The 21056-nt window shown below is 36.5% G+C and overlaps 1 protein-coding gene across 2 annotated transcripts in view; it reads right to left on the bottom strand.

The window, feature by feature from the left end:
- LOC133647133 (serine/threonine-protein kinase PAK 2-like) overlaps positions 1-21056 on the bottom strand; it is a 71760-nt gene that overhangs the window by 39938 nt on the left and 10766 nt on the right. Inside the window, exons 1-11 of one of the 2 annotated variants that reach the window (XM_062043262.1) lie at positions 20850-20910; positions 13659-13852; positions 12522-12628; positions 12211-12358; positions 12118-12134; positions 11937-12047; positions 6615-6726; positions 5149-5212; positions 3784-3832; positions 1720-1832; positions 1534-1651 (exon numbers count right to left, since the gene is read on the bottom strand). In XM_062043262.1, the coding sequence (XP_061899246.1) occupies positions 1534-1651; positions 1720-1832; positions 3784-3832; positions 5149-5212; positions 6615-6726; positions 11937-12047; positions 12118-12134; positions 12211-12358; positions 12522-12628; positions 13659-13836 (1017 nt within the window). In that variant the 5' untranslated portion in view covers positions 13837-13852; positions 20850-20910. Of the gene's footprint in view, positions 1-1533; positions 1652-1719; positions 1833-3783; positions 3833-5148; positions 5213-6614; positions 6727-11936; positions 12048-12117; positions 12135-12210; positions 12359-12521; positions 12629-13658; positions 13853-20849; positions 20911-21056 lie in introns of those variants that run through there. The other variant, XM_062043261.1, reaches the window with a different exon arrangement.

Genomic DNA, 21056 nt, shown 5'->3' with positions numbered 1-21056 from the left:
TGCTGCTGCTCCACTAATAGTACTAACCTTTAACACTTCATTTTACTCATTTTCATTAATTACTAGTTTCTATGTAACTGTTTTTATATTGTTTTACTTTCTTTTGTATTCAAGAAAATGTTTTTAATTTATTTATCTTATTATTATTATTTTTTAAAGTACCTTATCTTCACCATACCTGGTTGTCCAAATTAGGCATAATAATGTGTTAATTCCACGACTGTATATATCGGTTGATATCGGTATCGGTAATTAAAGAGTTGTACAATATCGTAATATCGGATATCGGCAAAAAGCCATTATCGGACATCCCCAATAATGTTATATAAGTGAAATTATTATATATTATATTGTTGTATACAGTAAGTTAAATCATTACATATTATATAATTATTAAACTGAAATGATTATATATTATATTGATGTATAAGTTAAATAATTAATTATTATATAATTATTCAACTAAATGATTATATATTATATTGATGTATAAGTTAAATAATTAATTATTATATAATTATTCAACTGAAATGATTACATATATAGTTACATAAGTGAAATGATTACATATTATATAATTACTAAGGTAAAATGATTATACAGTATATTGTTATATAAGTTAAATCATTATTATATAATTATTAAACTGAAATGATTACATATTATATAGTTACATTAGTGAAATGATTACATATAAAATTATTAAGCTGAAATTATTATATATTATATTGTTATTTAAGTTAAATCCGTAATTATTATATAATTATTAAACTGAAATTATTATATATTATATAGTTACATAAGTGAAATGATTACATATTATATAATTACTAAGCTGAAATGATTATATATTATATTGTTATATAAGTTAAATCATTATTATATAATTATTAAACTGAAATGATTACATATTATATAGTTACATTAGTGAAATTATTACATATTATAAAATTATTAAGCTGAAATTATTATTTTATATTGTTATATAAGTTAAATCCTTAATTATTATATAATTATTAAACTGAAATGATTACATATTATATAGTTACATAAGTGAAATGATTACATATTAAATAATTACTAAGGTAAAATGATTATATAGTATATTGTTATATAAGTTAAATCATTATTATATAATTATTAAACTGAAATGATTACATATTATATAGTTACATAAGTGAAATGATTACATATTATAAAATTATTAAGCTGAAATTATTATATATTATATTGTTGTATAAGTTAAATCCTTAATTATTATATAATTATTAAACTGAAATGATTATATATTATATAGTTACAGTACATAAGTGAAATGATTACATATTATATTGTTATATAAGTTAAATCATTATTATATAATTATTAAAGTGAAATGATGATATATTATATTGATATATAAGTTAAATCATTATTATATAATTATTAAAGTGAAATGATGATATATTATATTGATATATAAGTTAAATCATTAATTATGATATAATTATTAAAGTGAAATGATGATATTAAATGGATGCAGTGATGACAAACCTCTCTGCACACGGCTGCGATTTGCGCCTCGTCCATGCAGGTCTCTGTCACCACGTCAGTCAGGGAGCCACCCGCCAAGTAATCCATCACCACGAAGAGCTCCTCCCCCACCAGGAAACTACACCAAGCACGAGCACACACACATCAGCAAACACTTCTACACACACTTGCAGCTTTTGTCCTCACCTGTCCACAAAGTTGACAATGTTGGGATTCTTCATTTCCTTCATGACCAGGATCTCGTTGATGATCAGTTCTTTCTTTGGCTGCTTCTGCAAGTTGATCTGCTTGATGGCCACCTGCACAACACAACATCTCATCAATCACACACACTAACAAACACATGTTTTCGACGCACAATTCCTGTGTACTCATGACATGTGAAAGTGTGTTATTGACGAGGCAGGAGGTGAAGATGAAGGTCTGTTTTGTAACCAAAGGAGACGGCTGTTTACGACCCCCCTCCCTTAGAAACAGCTGTTGCCATGTAATCGGGGAAAGTCCAAATAAAAGAGGAGGCGTACAATCTTTCGTCAGAGCGTGGTGGGACACTGTGCAAGGGTACAGGTCTACGCGTGTCTCCTCGTTGAGCCAAATTTAATTCTGTCTCCGTTTAATTCCTTGCTTCTTTGTCTGTTTAATACAGGGGTCACTAACCTTTTTGAAACCAAGAGCTACTTCTTGGGTAGTGATTAATGCGAAGGGCTACCAGTTTGATACACACTTAAATAAATTGCCAGAAATAGCCAATTTGCTCAATTTACCTTTAACTCTATGTTATTATTAATAATTAATGATATTTACACTTAATTGAACGGTTTAAAAGAGACAATTAAATTTTGAAACATAGTTTATCTTCAATTTCGGCTCTTTAAAATTCAAAATTCAACCGAAAAAAAAAGAGAAAAACTAGCTAATTTGAATCTTTTAGAAAAAATAAAAAAAATAATTTATGGAACATCATTAGTAATTTTTCCTGATTAAGATTAATTTTAGAATTTTGATGACATGTTTTAAATAGGTTAAAATCCAATCTGCACTTTGTTAGAATATATAACAAATTGGACCAAGCTATATTTCTAACAAAGACAAATCATTATTTCTTCTAGATTTTCCAGAACAAAAATTTTAAAAGAAATTCAAAAGACTTTGAAATAAGATTTAAATTTGATTCTACAGATTTTCTAGATTTGCCTGAATAATTTTTTTGAATTTTAATCATAATAAGTTTGAAGAAATATTTCACAAATATTCTTCGCCGAAAAAACAGAAGCTAAAATGAAGAATTAAATTAAAATGTATTTATTATTCTTTACAATAAAAAAAATAAATTTACTCGAACATTGATTTAAATTGTCAGGAAAGAAGAGGAAGGAATTTAAAAGGTAAAGAGGTGTTTAAAAATCCTAAAATCATTTTTAAGGTTATATTTTTTCTCTAAAATTGTCTTTCTGAAAGTTATAAGAAGCAAGGTAAAAAAATTAATGAATTTATTTAAACAAGTGAAGACCAAGTCTTTAAAATATTTTCTATTTGAGTTTTGTCTCTCTTAGAATTAAAAATGTCGGGCAAAGCGAGACCAGCTTGCTAGTAAATAAATACAATTTAAAAAATAGAGGCAGCTCACTGGTAAGTGCTGCTATTTGAGCTATTTTTAGAACAGGCCGGCGGGCTACTCATCTGGTCCTTACGGGCTACCTGGTGCCCGCGGGCACCGCGTTGGTGACCCCTGCTTTCATAGATGTCATCAGTGTTTGAACCTGACAATAGCAGTCTCAGTTAGCCTAAATGTGCCACATTTTGACGGATTTTAAAGTGTAATGTTCTATATTCTCAGTGAAACATCAAAGGTTTGGATTTGCTTGCTTACGGGGTACTTGCTAGCATCATTTATTGAACAGGCGTCAACTTGCAGTCCGCACGTACTTGTACCCCTTATGTGTTACTGCCATCTGCTGGTCATACGTATCATTACACCATGCGCCAAGTAAAATAGCTTCGAGGTCGGTAAGCACAACCAGAATTGTTCCGTACACTAGGCGCTGGTTTATAAGGCGCACTGTTAATTTTTGAGAAAATGAAAGGATTTTAAGTGCGCCTTATAGTCCCAATAATACTGTAATAAGATTGTGCTTAATCTGATATTAAACGTGTTACATCCCTTTCCAAAATTCCCGATATTCTAAACCATTTAAGGCTTTTTAAGGCCTGAAAACATACAGTATGTAGAAAAGGAAGATAAATATATACCTCTTGACCTGTTGCAACATCTGTGGCTGTGTAAACAGTTCCAGACGCCCTGCGAGGGAAAAACAAGGCACAATAAATACAATCAAAGTCCAACTGATCTTTTTCAAGGCCACCAGGGGGCGGTCAAAGGAGAAAATGTAGAGAAGAACCTCAAAAGGCTGACCAACATCTTATCTGTTGGGACTTTACAAATGATCCGTTCCAGTCTTTTTTGTCCACGGACGGTTAGAATATTTATAAATATGAAAGGATACACTATATTGCCAAAAGTATCCAAATAATGAGAATCACTAATCACTTGGCCCGGTGTATCAAATCAAGCACGGAGACTGTTTCTGCAAACATTTGTGAAAGAATGGGCCGCTCTCAGTGACTTCCTGTCATAGGATGCCACCTGTGCAACAAATCCAGTCCTGAAAGTTCCTCGCTCCTAAATATTCCAAAGTCAACTTTATTAGAAGAAAAGTGAAGAGTTTGGGAACAACAGCAACCAAGTGGCAGGCCACGTAAACTGACAGAGAGGTCAGCATAGTGCAAAGACTTTCTGCACAGTCGGTTGCTACAGTGCTCCAAACTTCATGTCACCTTCCAATTAGCCCACGTACAGTACGCAGAGAGCTTCCTGGAATGGCTTTCCATGGCCGGGCGGCTGTGTCTAAGCCATGCATCAAGTCCAATGCAAAGCGTGGGATGCAGTGGTGTAAAGCAGTGGTCCCCAACCACCACAAGAATTTAAAAAAAAAAAAAATTTTTTTTTTTTTTAAATTTTTTTTTTAATTTTTTTTAATGAAATCAACATAAAAAACACAATATATACATTCTATATCAATATAGATCAATACAGCCTGCAGGGATACAGTCCGTAAGCACACATGATTGTATTTATTTATGTAAAAAAAAGAAAATAAAAAAAATAAAAACATTTTTTTGGACAATTCCATGCTCCCAACCTCTTCCAACATGACTGATAAAGCAAGGTCCATAAAGACATGGATGACAGAGTCTGGTGTGGATGAACTTGACTGGCCTGCACAGAGTCCTAACCTGAACCCAATAGAACACCTTTGGGATGAATTAGAAGGGAAACTGAGAGCCAGGCCTTCTCCACCAACTTAACCAATGCGCTTTTGGAAGAATGCTGGAAAATTGCTATAAAGACACTCTGCAACCTTGTGGACAGCCTTCCCAGAAGAGTTGAAGCTGTAATAGCTGCAACATTGAACCCTATGGGTTAGTAATGGGATGGCACTTCAAGTTCATATGTGAGTAAAGGCAGGTGTCCAAATACTTTTGGCAATATAGTGTATATAACACAGATTTTAATCAGTTGATGGTTCACCCGATGAGGTCAAGTCTGCGTCTTACCCTTGCCCGATCTTCTCGTATCGCGTGTACTTCTTCTTGGGATCTCCGATGCTGACGATAGTTCCTTAAACACCGACAAAAGACAACATTCATCAGGATTATCTTAACTTATGCCTGGTTCACACCAACGGCGCTTGCCGCGCTTTAAAGCGGCGAGCAAAGCGGCGAGCAAAGTGGCGAGCAAAGTGGCGAGCAAAGCGCCGTCATTTTTGTCAATTTTTCCACGAATATCCCGATCTCTGAAGTAATGTTATGCTCTGATACCCTCTGATACCCTCTGATACGAATTAGTTGCTGCTTGGTTACCGTTCCTCACGCTTTGATCCCGCTTTAAATCGCGCTTTGATACGTTTTATTACGCTTTATTGAACTTTATTACGCTTTGATGCGATCCTGACGCTTTAAATCAGGCTCTGACACGATTATCAAGCTCTGTTGTGCATTGTTACAACAAAAATAAGAAAAAAAATTGAAAAACTCAGTATACTGAAATCCACAAATTTTTTATATTCATTTATTTTTTCAATTTCTCTTTTTTTTCCGTTATATTATGTTTTATATCTTCATTTCTTTTATTTTTGTCATCTTAATAAATATCTATCTTTCATTTCTTATGCTAGTTGAAAATAATAAAAGGCAATTATCCACACATTTTTTATATTCATTTATTTTTTCAATTTCTCTTTTTTTCCCCGTTATATTATGTTTTATATCTTCATTTCTTTTATTTTTGTCATCTTAATAAATATCTCTTTCATTTCTTATGCTAGTTGAAAATAATAAAAGGCATTTCTTTTATAAAACGTAACATATTCTCTTTATTATTAACGGCGTGGCGAAGTTGGTAGAGTGGCTGTGCCAGCAATCGGAGTGTTGCTGGTTACTGGGGTTCAATTCCCACCTTCTACCTTCCTAGTCACGTCCGTTGTGTCCTTGGGCAAGACACTTCACCCTTTGCCTCTGATGGCTGCTGGTTAGCGCCTTGCATGGCAGCTCCCGCCATCAGTGTGTGAATGGGTGAATGTGGAAATACTGTCAAAGCGCTTTGAGTACCTTGAAGGTAGAAAAGCGCTATACAAGTACAACCCATTTATCATTTATCATTTAACATTTTCATACAGAAAATGGGGTCCGCGCTTTGAACCAAGATCTGTTAAGCTTTCCTACGCTTTTAGTCAAGTTTTGCTGAGCTTTGTCACACTTTTTCACGCTTTGATACGCTCTCGGCGTTTTATTCCATTCTTGACAGAGCGCAGAATTTTTTTAAACCGTTTAAAAAATGTTGGCGATCTTGCCGCATGTCCCGCTTCACTACAAGCTTTCCCACGATCCATTAGGACCCTCACGCTTTAATCGCGCTTTGTTACGCTTTAACGCCGCTTTGCATGCCGCTTTAAAGCGCCGTCAAAGCGCCGTTGGTGTGAACCTAGCATTAAATATTCCAAGAGGGCGTCACTGAGGCTTACTGAGTTTCTCCATGATCTCCTCATCCGTCATCTTGCCTCCCTTCTTCTTCTGCCTGGAGGCTGCGTCGCCCTCCGGAGGCGGCAGCGGCTCGATGACCGACCTCGTGTAAACCTTGTCAGATGGAACTCAAAAGTTTGGTATTTGAAGGACTCTTCAATGCAACTCTTAGCCAAAAAAAAAAAGTCCAAATAAAACAAGGAAAAGGAGGAAGGAATACAAAAGTGTCAAAAACAACTAATTTGTTAATAATCAATAGATAGTAGGGATGTCCGATAATGGCTTTTTGCCGATATCCGATATTCCGATATTGTCCAACTCTTTAATTACCGATACCGATATCAACCGATATATACAGTCGTGGAATTAACACATTATTATGCCTGATTTGGACAACCAGGTATGGTGAAGATAAGGTACTTTTTTAAAAAATTAGCAAAATAAGATAAATAAATTAAAAACATTTTCTTGAATAAAAATTAAAGTAAAACAATATAAAAACAGTTACATAGAAACTAGTAATTAATGAAAATGAGTCAAATGAAGTGTTAAAGGTTAGTACTATTAGTGGAGCAGCAGCACGCACAATCATGTGTGCTTACGGACTGTATCCCTTGCAGACTGTATTGATATATATTGATATATAATGTAGGAAGCAGAATATTAATAACAGAAAGAAACAACCCTTTTGTGTGAATGAGTGTAAATGGGGGAGGGAGGTTTTTTGGGTTGTAATTGTAAGTGTATCTTGTGTTTTTTATGTGGATTTAATAAAAAAAAATTTTTAAAAAACAAAAAACGATACCGATAATAAAAAAACCGATACCGATAATTTCCGATATTACATTTTAACGCATATATCGGCCGATAATATCGGCAGGCCGATATTATCGGACATCTCCAATAGATAGTAATTATAAAGACATAAATATATAAATTCAAATAGAAAGACAGATAGATACAGTGGTGGTCACTTGTAAAGAACATCATGTCATGGCTGTCAATCATTTCTACAACTCTTATTTTTTTGTGATGTAGTGATTGGAGCACATACTTGTTGCTCACAAAAAACATTCATGAAGTTTGGTTCTTTTATGAATTTATTATGTGTCTACTGAAAATGTGAGCAATCAAAAGTATACATACAGCAACATACATGATCAATGTTAGTGATGTAGAAAAGCTACAATCAAATCAAATGAGCTTCACGGCCTCTTAACTTCATGTGAGTGATTATGATTGACGACACCTGTTGACTTCTCTGGGCTCATGTGATGCGGTCATTAAGACTCGCTTACAAACGCCACAATGGGAACGTCAAAGGAACTCAGCACAGATCTGAAAAAAAACGAATCATTGACTTGAACAAGTCAGGAAAGTCACTTGGAGCCATTTCAAGGCAGCTTAAGGTCCCAAGAGCAACTGTGCAGACAATTGTTCGGAAGTATAAAGTGCATGGCACAGTTTTGTCACTGCCACGATCAAAAAGAAAACGCAAGCTATCACCTGCTGCTGGGAGAAAATTGGTCAGGATGATCAAGAGTCAACCGAGAACCAGCAAAAAGCAGGTCTGCAATGAATTGGAAGCTGCTGGAACACATGTGTCAGTGTCCACAGTCTGAGAGGCTACCATGCAAGAAGGAAGCTCTTGCTCCAGAAGCCACACCTTAAGGCTCGTCTTAAGTTTGCTGCTGATCACATGGACAAAGATAAGACCTTCTGGAGGAAAGTTCTGTGGTCAGATGCAACAAAAATGGAGCTGTTTGGCCACAATACCCAGCAATATGTTTGGAGGAGAAAAGGTGAGGCCTTTAATCTCAGGAACACTATACCTACTGTCAAGCATGGTGGTGGTAGTATTATGCTCTGGGCCTGTTTTGCTGCCAATGGAACTGCTGCTTTAAATGGGACAATGAAAAAGGAGGATTAGCTCCAAATTGTCCAGGACAAGCTAAAATCATCAGCCCGGAGGTTGGGTCTTGTTGGGTGTTCCAACAGGACAATGACCCCAAACACACCTCAAAAGTGGTCAAGGAATGGCTAAATCAGGCTAGAATGAAGGTTTTAGAATGGCCTTCCCAAAGTCCTGACTTAAAGGTGTGGACAATGCTGAAGAAACAAGTCCATGTCAGAAAAGCAACACATTTAGCTGAACTGCAGCAATTTAGTGGTCAAGTGGTCAAGCAGAAGCTTGTGGATGGCTACCAAAAGCGCCTTATTGCAGGTCAACTTGCCAAGGGACATGTAAGCAAATATTAACATTGCTGTATGTATACTTTTGATTAGTCACATTTTCAGTAGACCCATAATAAATTCATAAAAGAAGCAAACTTCTTCAAGTATGTGCTCCAATCACTACATCACAAAAAAATAAGAGTTGTAGAAATGATTGTAAAGTCAAGACAGCCATGACATGATGTTCTTTACACGTGTATGTACACTTTTCACCACCACTGTACGTGGGTAAATTCCGGTATCTCCCATAGCTCACGCAACAAAGGACGTGCACATTACACATTAAAAAATGAGAATACAAACAATAAAAAACAGGCTAAAATAAAGATACAAGGACTACATTAAAGGTAAAATGCATGTAATACAGATAAGTCTAGACTACAGAGTCTGGAAGATGATCAGTTGAAATTTCTATCAAACATCCTAAGGACGTCCTGTAGTGTTCAGTCCTGGAGTGCAGAGAAATGCCTCCTGCCAGGCCGCAGATCAAAATAATCGTCCTAAAATAATTACTGATAATGATTCAAATGTATTTGAAATGATTGAATGTAAAAAATAAATGTAAAAATTAGTAATTTTTGATCATTTATTTAAAATGGTGAAAAAATAAGTTATGTTATATTACAATTTCCATTATTGTAAATAAATCACTATTATATAACAACATAAACTAAAATATATTCAATGACAATTTTTGTACGGCATTTTTTTTCTTAAATGATTGTTTTTATACATATGCATTTTTCATGATTACAACTACCAATTTTGGCTAATTGGTTGGGAGGAATCACACGGTTGATATTGATTTAATTTACCAAATATTGTTCCTTTGTCCTGTAAAAATGCCTACAAACAATTTACTCACCTTTATCATTCAAATACATAAGTACAAAATATGATTTATTAAACCTTTCTTGTTGATGCACAAACAAATTCTTCAAATACAAACAGTCCTTTGCACTATTTATTTATTTATTTACAGGGGTGTCCAAACTTTTTCCCCTGAGGGCCGCACACGGAAAAATGTAAGCATGCGGGGGCCATTTTCATATTTTCCATTTTCAAACCATAACAAAATATAGGGATTTTTTTGTTTGTTTTAACCTTTAGGGCTCACGGGGACCATAAAGGGTCTCAGTCATTAAAATGTTAAAAATAAGTCAAATTATTATTATTATGTTTTATTTAACGCTTACAGTACTAGGATGACAGGGGATGCAAAACAATAGCAGTGAAATACTTTTTCATAACATGGTCACTACTGCCTAGTTTCTCTTGTTATATTCTTATTTTACTGTTATATTTTTATTCTCATCGTTGCTTTTTATTTTTATTCTATTGTAATATTTTTCTATTTTGTCTCCATTTATACCCCCATTATTTACTTTTTACTTTTTACAATTTTGTACACTGCTGCTGGAATTTAAATTTTCCTGAGGGAACTCTCCTGAAGGAATCAATAAAGTACTATCTATCTATCTATCTATCTATCTATCTATCTATCTATCTATCTATCTATCTATCTATCTATCTATCTACAGTAAATCTCTATATCAACTTCAGGTTGATAAAAAGTTAAAAAAAAGGTTTTATGCCTTTTCTGTCAGACAACTTTGTTTTTTATAGTAAAACTGGAAATATGCAGTATTTAGTAATTAGAGCTCTAAAAGATCAATAATGCAGGAAACCGTTGATTTGAATTATTTTATATTTTGGAGTAATCACAGTGAAAATATTAATAAAATCCCACTAAATATATTTGGGATCCAAAAGGTCCCCCACTCATAAAGTGATACATTAAAAAAAAATAAAAATCAATAAATCAATAAATAAAAAAATTAAAAAAATTAAAAATAAAATAAAAATAAAAATAAAATAAAAATAAAAATAAAAAAAATAAAAAAGTGATACATTTTTATTAGTTTTTTTTTACTTTCAACACTTAAGTTACAAGATCAACTTCAGATATATCTGTCCATTTTACTTTTGAACTATTATTTTGTTTGTTTTTATGCTCTTTTGTCAAAGAAAACTTTTATATGGCAACCACACAATATATGCAATATTTTTTCCACATAAAACATTTTATTTTTTTTTTTTTTTTTTATTTTTTTATTTTTTTATAATGTCCTGCCCAGCTTCTCAGGCAAATCATATAGTAGATGTAGATGCCCATATAGGCTGTTCACATTTACTTTACAAAAGAGAAGTGTAGGATACTTCTCTTGTTGCCTTATTTGTATTTGACTTTATTAAATGTATTTATATTATCATTTGGTGCAGCCGGGCCGCAGCAGGAGGGGATAGAAAGAGAGAAAAAGGAAGACAGAGGGGGGAGTTGTGGGGACAAGAGGGGGATTAGACAGAGAGACAAAAACAACAACAGCAAACACAACAACAACAACAACAACAGAGCAACATCAGCAAATAGGACATGTACAAATATGATGGTAAAAGTAATAGCAAATAAGCAGTTAGTGAAAATAAAAAATAATACAGAAATGACTAAAAATGGAGCAATATGAATACCAATAGAAATAGTGCTATTGATAATAAACAATACCAATACTTTACCTTTATTATCAACAATACAATTGTCCAAATGCAACAATACATATACGTCATGATAGCTTGAGATACGAAAGAATGCAGAAAAATGGAGGGGAAGAAAGAGAAGCAACCTACATTAACCTTGTAGATTGTTATAGTAACAATAGATTAAGCTTTGTCAGTGTGCCATGTGTTATAAAACACTTTAAAGTGAAATATTTGAAATAATTGGAGCCTTGAATAGGTAAATAATTCATTATAACATAGATTTTTTGTCTTTTTTTTTTTAGCAATGGCAAAAAAAAAGATAAAGAAAGAAAGACAAAAGACAAGAAAAACAGCCTGCATGGCAGCTTTGTGTCAATATTGCAACTGGTTTATTTTCACCTCATTCCACTTTTTTAAATGTTTTTTTTAATTTTTGCAATACTATACATTTTGCAATTTTTTGCCGGTAAACAATTAGCTGCGGGCCGCACTTTGGACACCCCTGCACTAGTACTACTACTAAAGTAAGACACGATCTTATAACAACTCACAGATTTGGTGTGTTCCGGCCTGGGCGCCACAATTGGCGGCGGCGCGTCGTCGTCATCGTCGTCGCCGTCTTTCCTCCCCGGCGACGAGTTGTTGGCGCTCTGCTTGTCCAGCTGCGGCAGGTTCACAAGCGGGTTTGAAAGCGGACCAATGAGAGCGCGGGAAATGAGCTGGGCGACTCACCGACTGGGAATCTTTATCTGAAAGGAGACGAGGTAAAGGAGTGAGGCGAGACTCCCACACACCCGAAGTGTGGACTCGCTGAGGTGAACCCACCTGAGGCGGAGAAACTGAGGTACTTCTGCTTCCCGCTGGTGGAGTCGTAGAACTTGAGGATGTCAAGAACCGCCTGCGGGTTCTGCTTCTGCTCCGATTTAGTGATGTTGGAGGTCTGAAGGAGGCGGGCCCACTGCTCCGGCATGCCCTGGTCACACACACACTTAGGATCAGAGTCTGCTTGCTGAGCCTTTCAGCGTGGAAGCCAGCAGAAGAAAAGCTCAGACACTTCATACGTCTTTCATGGGGGCGGAGCATAGACAGCAAAGAGGAAAGATAGAAGGAAGACTTTAGAACAAACTATTCCTCACAGTGAACTCCCCGGTGACGGCGTCAAAGCCCACATGGATGGTGTGCTCAAAGTCTGACGGGGAGGAGATCTCTGGTCTGTCCTTGTCCCGGTCCTTCTTCCTGCCTCCTGCAAGACAATCTTACTTATTCAAGGTGACCTCTTTTGCAGAAATGACGTAATAGATGTCATTTATCACATACAACAACGTAATAGATGTCATCCATGACATCTATTACGTTGTTGTATGTGATATATGACGACTATTACGTTGTTGTATGTGATATATGACATCTATTACGTTGTTGTATGTGATATATGACATCTATTACGTTGTTGTATGTGATATATGACATCTATTACGTTGTTGTATGTGATATATGACATCTATTACGTTGTTGTATGTGATATATGACATCTATTACGTTGTTGTATGTGATATATGACATCTATTATGTTGTTGTATGTGATATATGACATCTATTACGTTGTTGTATGTGATATATGACATCTATTACGTTGTTGTATGTGATATATGACATCTATTACGTTGTTGTATGTGATATATGACATCTATTACGTTGTTGTATGTGATATATGACATCTATTACGTTGTTGTATGTGATATATGACATCTATTATGTTGTTGTATGTGATATATGACATCTACTACGTTGTTGTATGTGATATATGACATCTACTACGTTGTTGTATGTGATATATGACATCTATTACGTTGTTGTATGTGATATATGACATCTACTACGTTGTTGTATGTGATATATGACATCTACTACGTTGTTGTATGTGATATATGACATCTACTACGTTGTTGTATGTGATATATGACATCTACTACGTTGTTGTATGTGATATATGACATCTACTACGTTGTTGTATGTGATATATGACATCTATTACGTTGTTGTATGTGATATATGACATCTATTACGTTGTTGTATGTGATATATGACATCTATTACGTTGTTGTATGTGATATATGACATCTATTACGTTGTTGTATGTGATATATGACATCTATTACGTTGTTGTATGTGATATATGACATCTATTATGTTGTTGTATGTGTGTGTGTGTGTGCATGCGTGTGTGCGTGCGTGTGCGTGCGTGTGTGTGTGCGTGCGTGTGTGTGTGTGACCTTTCTCCGAGGCGAACATGGAGATGATTTTGTTTCTGGGCTTCTTTTCTTCCGGGACAGACGGCAGAGGTCGAGAGTTGTGATTGGTGGACTGGGGGTCCTTGGCTCCTCCTCCTTGGCTGCTCATTCTGACAGGGGGGGCCGGGGGCTTGTCCTCACACACACTGCTGTCGCACATCTACACACACGTAGACCTGGGAGGGAGCAACAAAGTCCTCCATCATATCTTGCAGGCACAGATTTCAAGCTTGTGGGTGTCACATGAATGAGGAAGGAGAGACCAGCTGTGAGATGATTTTGCAAATATTAGCTCATTTGGAATTTGATGCCTGCAACATGTTTAAAAAAAAGCTGGCACAAGTGGCAAAAAAGAGTGAGAAAGTTGAGGAATGCTCGTCAAAGACTTATTTGGAACATCCCACAGGTGAACGGGCTAATTGGGAACAGGTGGGTGCCATGATTGGCTATAAAAGTAGATTCCATGAAATGCTCAGTCGTTCACAAACAAGGACGGGGCGAGGGTCACCACTTTGTCAACAAATGTCTGAGCAAATTGTTGAAGAACAACATTTCTCAACAAGGAATTGAGGGATTCCACCATCTACGCTCCGTAATATCATCAAAAGGTTCAGAGAATGTGGAGAAATCACTGCAGGTAAGCCATGATATTACACACCTTGGATTCCTCAGGCACTACTGCATCAAAAAGCAACATCAGTGTGTAAAGGATATCACCACATGGGCTCAGGAACACTTCAGAAAACCACCGTCAGTAACTACAGTTGGTCGCTACATCTGTAAGTGCAAGTTAAAACTCTACTATGCAAAGCCAAAGCCATTTATCAACAACACCCAGAAATGCTTCGCTGGGCCCGATCTGATGCAAAGTGGAAAAATCTTCTTGTTTTTGGAAACTGTGGACGTGGTGTCCTCCGGACCAAAGAGGAAAAGAACCATCCGGACTGTTCTAGGGTGAGAGTGTAAAAGGCAGCATGTGTGATGGTATGGGGGTGTATTAGTGGTCAAGACATGGGTAACTTACACATCTGTGAAGGCACCATTAATGCTGAAAGGTACATACAGCTTTTGGAGCAACATATGTTGCCATCCAAGCAACGTTATTATGGACGCCCCTGCTTATGGTTACATCCCGAGTGCTCATCCATCATTACTGTGCAGTAGGTGTACAGTTGGTACACCACTGTAGTAGTAGTACTGTAGTGCATTAGGTGTACCACTGTAGTAGTAGTACGGTAGTGCATTAAGTGTACCACTGTAGTAGTAGTACTGTAGTGCATTAGGTGTACCACTGTAGTAGTAGTACTGTAGTGCATTAGGTGTACCACTGTAGTAGTAGTACGGTAGTGCATTAGGTGTACCACTGTAGTAGTAGTACGGTAGTGCATTAAGTGTACCACTGTAGTAGTAGTACGGTAGTGCATTAGGTGTACCACTGTAGTAGTAGTACGGTAGTGCATTAGGTGTACCACTGTAGTAGTAGTACTGTAGTGCATTAGGTGTACCACTGTAGTAGTAGTACTGTAGTGCATTAGGTGTACCACTGTAGTAGTAGTACGGTAGTGCATTAGGTGTACCACTGTAGTAGTAGTACTGTAGTGCATTAGGTGTACCACTGTAGTAGTAGTACGGTAGTGCATTAGGTGTACCACTGTAGTAGTAGTACGGTAGTGCATTAGGTGTACCACTGTAGTAGTAGTACTGTAGTGCATTAGGTGTACCACTGTAGTAGTAGTACGGTAGTGCATTAGGTGTACCACTGTAGTAGTAGTAGTACTGCAGTCCATTAGGTGTACAGTTGCTACACCACTGTAGTAGTAGTAGTACTGCAGTCCATTAGGTGTAAAGTTGGTACACCACTGTAGTAGTAGTAGTACTGTAGTCCATTAGGTGTACAGTTGGTACACCACTGTAGTAATAGTACTGTAGTCCATTAGGTGTACAGTTGGTACACCACTGTAGTAGTAGTAGTACTGTAGTCCATTAGGTGTACAGTTGGTACACCACTGTAGTAGTAGTAGTACTGTAGTCCATTAGGTGTACAGTTGGTACACCACTGTAGTAGTAGTAGTAGTACGGCAGTCCATTAGGTGTACAGTTGGTACACCACTGTAGTAGTAGTAGTAGTACTGTAGTCCATTAGGTGTACAGTTGGTACACCACTGTAGTAGTAGTAGTACTGTAGTCCATTAGGTGTACAGTTGGTACACCACTGTAGTAGTAGTAGTAGTACTGTAGTGCATTAGGTGTACAGTTGGTACACCACTGTAGTAGTAGTAGTACGGCAGTCCATTAGGTGTACAGTTGGTACACCACTGTAGTAGTAGTACGGCAGTCCATTAGGTGTACAGTTGGTACACCACTGTAGTAGTAGTAGTAGTAGTACTGTAGTCCATTAGGTGTACAGTTGGTACACCACTGTAGTAGTAGTAGTACTGTAGTCCATTAGGTGTACAGTTGGTACACCACTGTAGTAGTAGTAGTACGGCAGTCCATTAGGTGTACAGTTGGTACACCACTGTAGTAGTAGTAGTACTGCAGTCCATTAGGTGTACAGTTGCTACACCACTGTAGTAGTAGTAGTACTGCAGTCCATTAGGTGTAAAGTTGGTACACCACTGTAGTAGTAGTAGTACTGTAGTCCATTAGGTGTACAGTTGGTACACCACTGTAGTAATAGTACTGTAGTCCATTAGGTGTACAGTTGGTACACCACTGTAGTAGTAGTACTGTAGTCCATTAGGTGTACAGTTGGTACACCACTGTAGTAGTAGTAGTACTGTAGTCCATTAGGTGTACAGTTGGTACACCACTGTAGTAGTAGTAGTAGTACGGCAGTCCATTAGGTGTACAGTTGGTACACCACTGTAGTAGTATTAGTAGTACTGTAGTCCATTAGGTGTACAGTTGGTACACCACTGTAGTAGTAGTAGTACTGTAGTCCATTAGGTGTACAGTTGGTACACCACTGTAGTAGTAGTAGTAGTACTGTAGTCCATTAGGTGTACAGTTGGTACACCACTGTAGTAGTAGTAGTAGTACTGTAGTGCATTAGGTGTACAGTTGGTACACCACTGTAGTAGTAGTAGTACGGCAGTCCATTAGGTGTACAGTTGGTACACCACTGTAGTAGTAGTACGGCAGTCCATTAGGTGTACAGTTGGTACACCACTGTAGTAGTAGTAGTAGTAGTACTGTAGTCCATTAGGTGTACAGTTGGTACACCACTGTAGTAGTAGTAGTACTGTAGTCCATTAGGTGTACAGTTGGTACACCACTGTAGTAGTAGTAGTACGGCAGTCCATTAGGTGTACAGTTGGTACACCACTGTAGTAGTAGTAGTAGTAGTAGTACGGCAGTCCATTAGGTGTACACACCTTTTCCTGTTCCCGCTGACTTGATAGGTCTGGCACTGCACCGCTACAAGTCAAAAGACTTGGATGTGTTTGTGCTGGTTTGTTTGGACAAGAGATGTAATTTGCTATGTAGAGTCAAAGATGCCAAGTTTCACAAACTGACAAGAGTGAGTCTTTAGTGATGCGTTCAAAGACTATTTGCCCTTTTTTGAACGTGGATTTATACCTCAAGACGGATGTCTTCACCTCCAGCGGCCAGAGTGTGGCCCCCGTTTGATTGAATACTGTTCAACTGTGGTCCTCAAAGTGGATTCCAGGGACTCTGTAGGTTCCTTCAGGGCGGTCTGAAGTGACCCTTACAAGGTCTGGAACTCTGACAGTGTTCGGTCCATTCAGGTCCATTTGTACATTGTCAGAGTTAAGACATACCTTGAAATGAACATTTCTGAGGGTGGTGGTGGTCTAAATGTATATTTACAAGTCTGTAAGTGACTGACACACATACTGTACATCTTTTTACAGTGTGGACTGTCTGTAAGTGACGGACACACATACTGTACATCTTTTTACAGTGTGCAGTTAGCAGCTGTAAAACAATACTTATTCATGTATGATGTTTGGTTAGCTTGCTATGTAGCGTATAATGGTTGGTTAGCTTGCTATGTAGCATATAATGGTTGGTTAGCTTGCTATGTAGCGTATAATGGTTGGTTAGCTTGCTATGTAGTGTATAATGGTTGGTTAGTTTGCTATGTAGCGTATAATGTTTGGTTAGTTTGCTATGTAGCGTATAATGGTTTGTTAGTGTGCTACGTAGCGTATAATGTTTGGTTAGCTAGCTATATAGGGCATAATGGTTGGTTAGTTTGCTATGTAGCATATAATGGTTGGTTAGTTTGCTATGTAGCGTATAATGTTTGGTTAGCTAGCTATATAGGGCATAATGGTTGGTTAGTTTGCTATGTAGCGTATAATGTTTGGTTAATTTGCTATGTAGCGTATAATCATTGGTTAGTTTGCTATGTAGCGTATAATCATTGGTTAGTTTGCTATGTAGCGTATAATCATTGGTTAGTTTGCTATGTAGCGTATAATTGAGGGTTAGCTTGCTATGTTGTGTAAATTCTTTGGTTAGTTTGCCATGGGGCTTATAATGGCGAGGGTTATCTAGCCATAATGCTTGTCTACTGTGCTCACAGCAGTGTTTTATACCAACATTTTACATGTTGTTCCCCCTCTTTCGTCTCTGAAGTTTGTTTAAATTATTAATAATCGACAAGGTATATTACACATGTTAAAAAGCTATATGACGGTAAAAAGGGGAGATCTTATCGCCAATGTCACCTAAATGGAGGTATTACTGTGGGCAGCATCTTTGTGGAATATACATGATGTAAGACAGTATGTAGTGTTAGTTTGTGGAATATACATGATGTAAGACTGTATGCAGTGTTAGTTTGTGGAATATACATGATGTAAGACAGTATGTTAGTGTTAGTTTGTGGAATATACATGATGTAAGACAGTATGTTAGTGTTAGTTTGTGGAATATACATGATGTAAGACAGTATGCAGTGTTAGTTTGTGGAATATACATGATGTAAGACAGTATGTTAGTGTTAGTTTGTGGAATATACATGATGTAAGACAGTATGCAGTGTTAGTTTGTGGAATATACATGATGTAAGACAGTATGTTAGTGTTAGTTTGTGGAATATACATGATGTAAGACAGTATGCAGTGTTAGTTTGTGGAATATACATGATGTAAGACAGTATGTTAGTGTTAGTTTGTGGAATATACATGATGTAAGACTGTATGCAGTGTTAGTTTGTGGAATATACATGATGTAAGACAGTATGTAGTGTTAGTTTGTGGAATATACATGATGTAAGACAGTATGTAGTGTTAGTTTGTGGAATATACATGATGTAAGACAGTATGTAGTGTTAGTTTGTGGAATATACATGATGTAAGACAGTATGTTAGTGTTAGTTTGTGGAATATACATGATGTAAGACAGTATGCAGTGTTAGTTTGTGGAATATACATGATGTAAGACAGTATGTAGTGTTAGTTTGTGGAATATACATGATGTAAGACAGTATGTAGTGTTAGTTTGTGGAATATACATGATGTAAGACAGTATGTAGTGTTAGTTTGTGGAATATACATGATGTAAGACAGTATGTAGTGTTAGTTTGTGGAATATACATGATGTAAGACAGTATGTAGTGTTAGTTTGTGGAATATACATGATGTAAGACAGTATGCAGTGTTAGTTTGTGGAATATACATGATGTAAGACAGTATGTAGTGTTAGTTTGTGGAATATACATGATGTAAGACAGTATGTTAGTGTTAGTTTGTGGAATATACATGATGTAAGACAGTATGCAGTGTTAGTTTGTGGAATATACATGATGTAAGACAGTATGCAGTGTTAGTTTGTGGAATATACATGATGTAAGACAGTATGTTAGTGTTAGTTTGTGGAATATACATGATGTAAGACTGTATGCAGTGTTAGTTTGTGGAATATACATGATGTAAGACAGTATGTAGTGTTAGTTTGTGGAATATACATGATGTAAGACAGTATGTAGTGTTAGTTTGTGGAATATACATGATGTAAGACAGTATGTAGTGTTAGTTTGTGGAATATACATGATGTAAGACAGTATGCAGTGTTAGTTTGTGGAATATACATGATGTAAGACAGTATGCAGTGTTAGTTTGTGGAATATACATGATGTAAGACAGTATGTTAGTGTTAGTTTGTGGAATATACATGATGTAAGACTGTATGCAGTGTTAGTTTGTGGAATATACATGATGTAAGACAGTATGTAGTGTTAGTTTGTGGAATATACATGATGTAAGACAGTATGCAGTGTTAGTTTGTGGAATATACATGATGTAAGACAGTATGTAGTGTTAGTTTGTGGAATATACATGATGTAAGACAGTATGTAGTGTTAGTTTGTGGAATATACATGATGTAAGACAGTATGCAGTGTTAGTTTGTGGAATATACATGATGTAAGACAGTATGTAGTGTTAGTTTGTGGAATATACATGATGTAAGACAGTATGTAGTGTTAGTTTGTGGAATATACATGATGTAAGACAGTATGTAGTGTTAGTTTGTGGAATATACATGATGTAAGACAGTATGTAGTGTTAGTTTGTGGAATATACATGATGTAAGACAGTATGCAGTGTTAGTTTGTGGAATATACATGATGTAAGACAGTATGTAGTGTTAGTTTGTGGAATATACATGATGTAAGACAGTATGTAGTGTTAGTTTGTGGAATATACATGATGTAAGACAGTATGTAGTGTTAGTTTGTGGAATATACATGATGTAAGACTGTATGTAGTGTTAGTTTGTGGAATATACATGATGTAAGACTGTATGTAGTGTTAGTTTGTGGAATATACATGATGTAAGACAGTATGCAGTGTTAGTTTGTGGAATATACATGATGTAAGACAGTATGCAGTGTTAGTTTGTGGAATATACATGATGTAAGACAGTATGTAGTGTTAGTTTGTGGAATATACATGATGTAAGACAGTATGTAGTGTTAGTTTGTGGAATATACATGATGTAAGACAGTATGTTAGCTCAATGGCTTCAAAACCCTCTCCTGGACTACAGCCTTCAACAAGTAACGTCATACAGGAAAGAAGGAAGCAGCACTTATAACAAAGAGCTTTCGTTCCACGTTCTTGCAAACGTCTCAACACGCAGTCCTGTTAGTTCAACACACGTTATTTCCACAGCTTTCACCTCTTCTTCTGCACTCACCCGTCTGCTGCCTCTTCCCGGAGGACCAAAAGAACAGTTGTGACTACCTGCCTCCTCACCAACTCACCACTGTCCTCTCCTCTCAGGGCAGGTCTGGGCCTGCAGCCTCATTCCTCAGCCTGGCTGCCAGGTGGACAAGTGTGTTCTTGCCCCCCCGCTGGGTAACAAATATTAGCCTAGAAGTGTGTTCTTGCACAATTATTCCCA

This window comes from Entelurus aequoreus, linkage group LG03 (assembly GCF_033978785.1).
Source record: "Entelurus aequoreus isolate RoL-2023_Sb linkage group LG03, RoL_Eaeq_v1.1, whole genome shotgun sequence".
NCBI lineage: Eukaryota > Metazoa > Chordata > Actinopteri > Syngnathiformes > Syngnathidae > Entelurus > Entelurus aequoreus.
The sequence above is the reverse complement of the archived record's forward strand: the minus strand, read 5'-3'. Positions and strand labels throughout refer to the sequence as shown.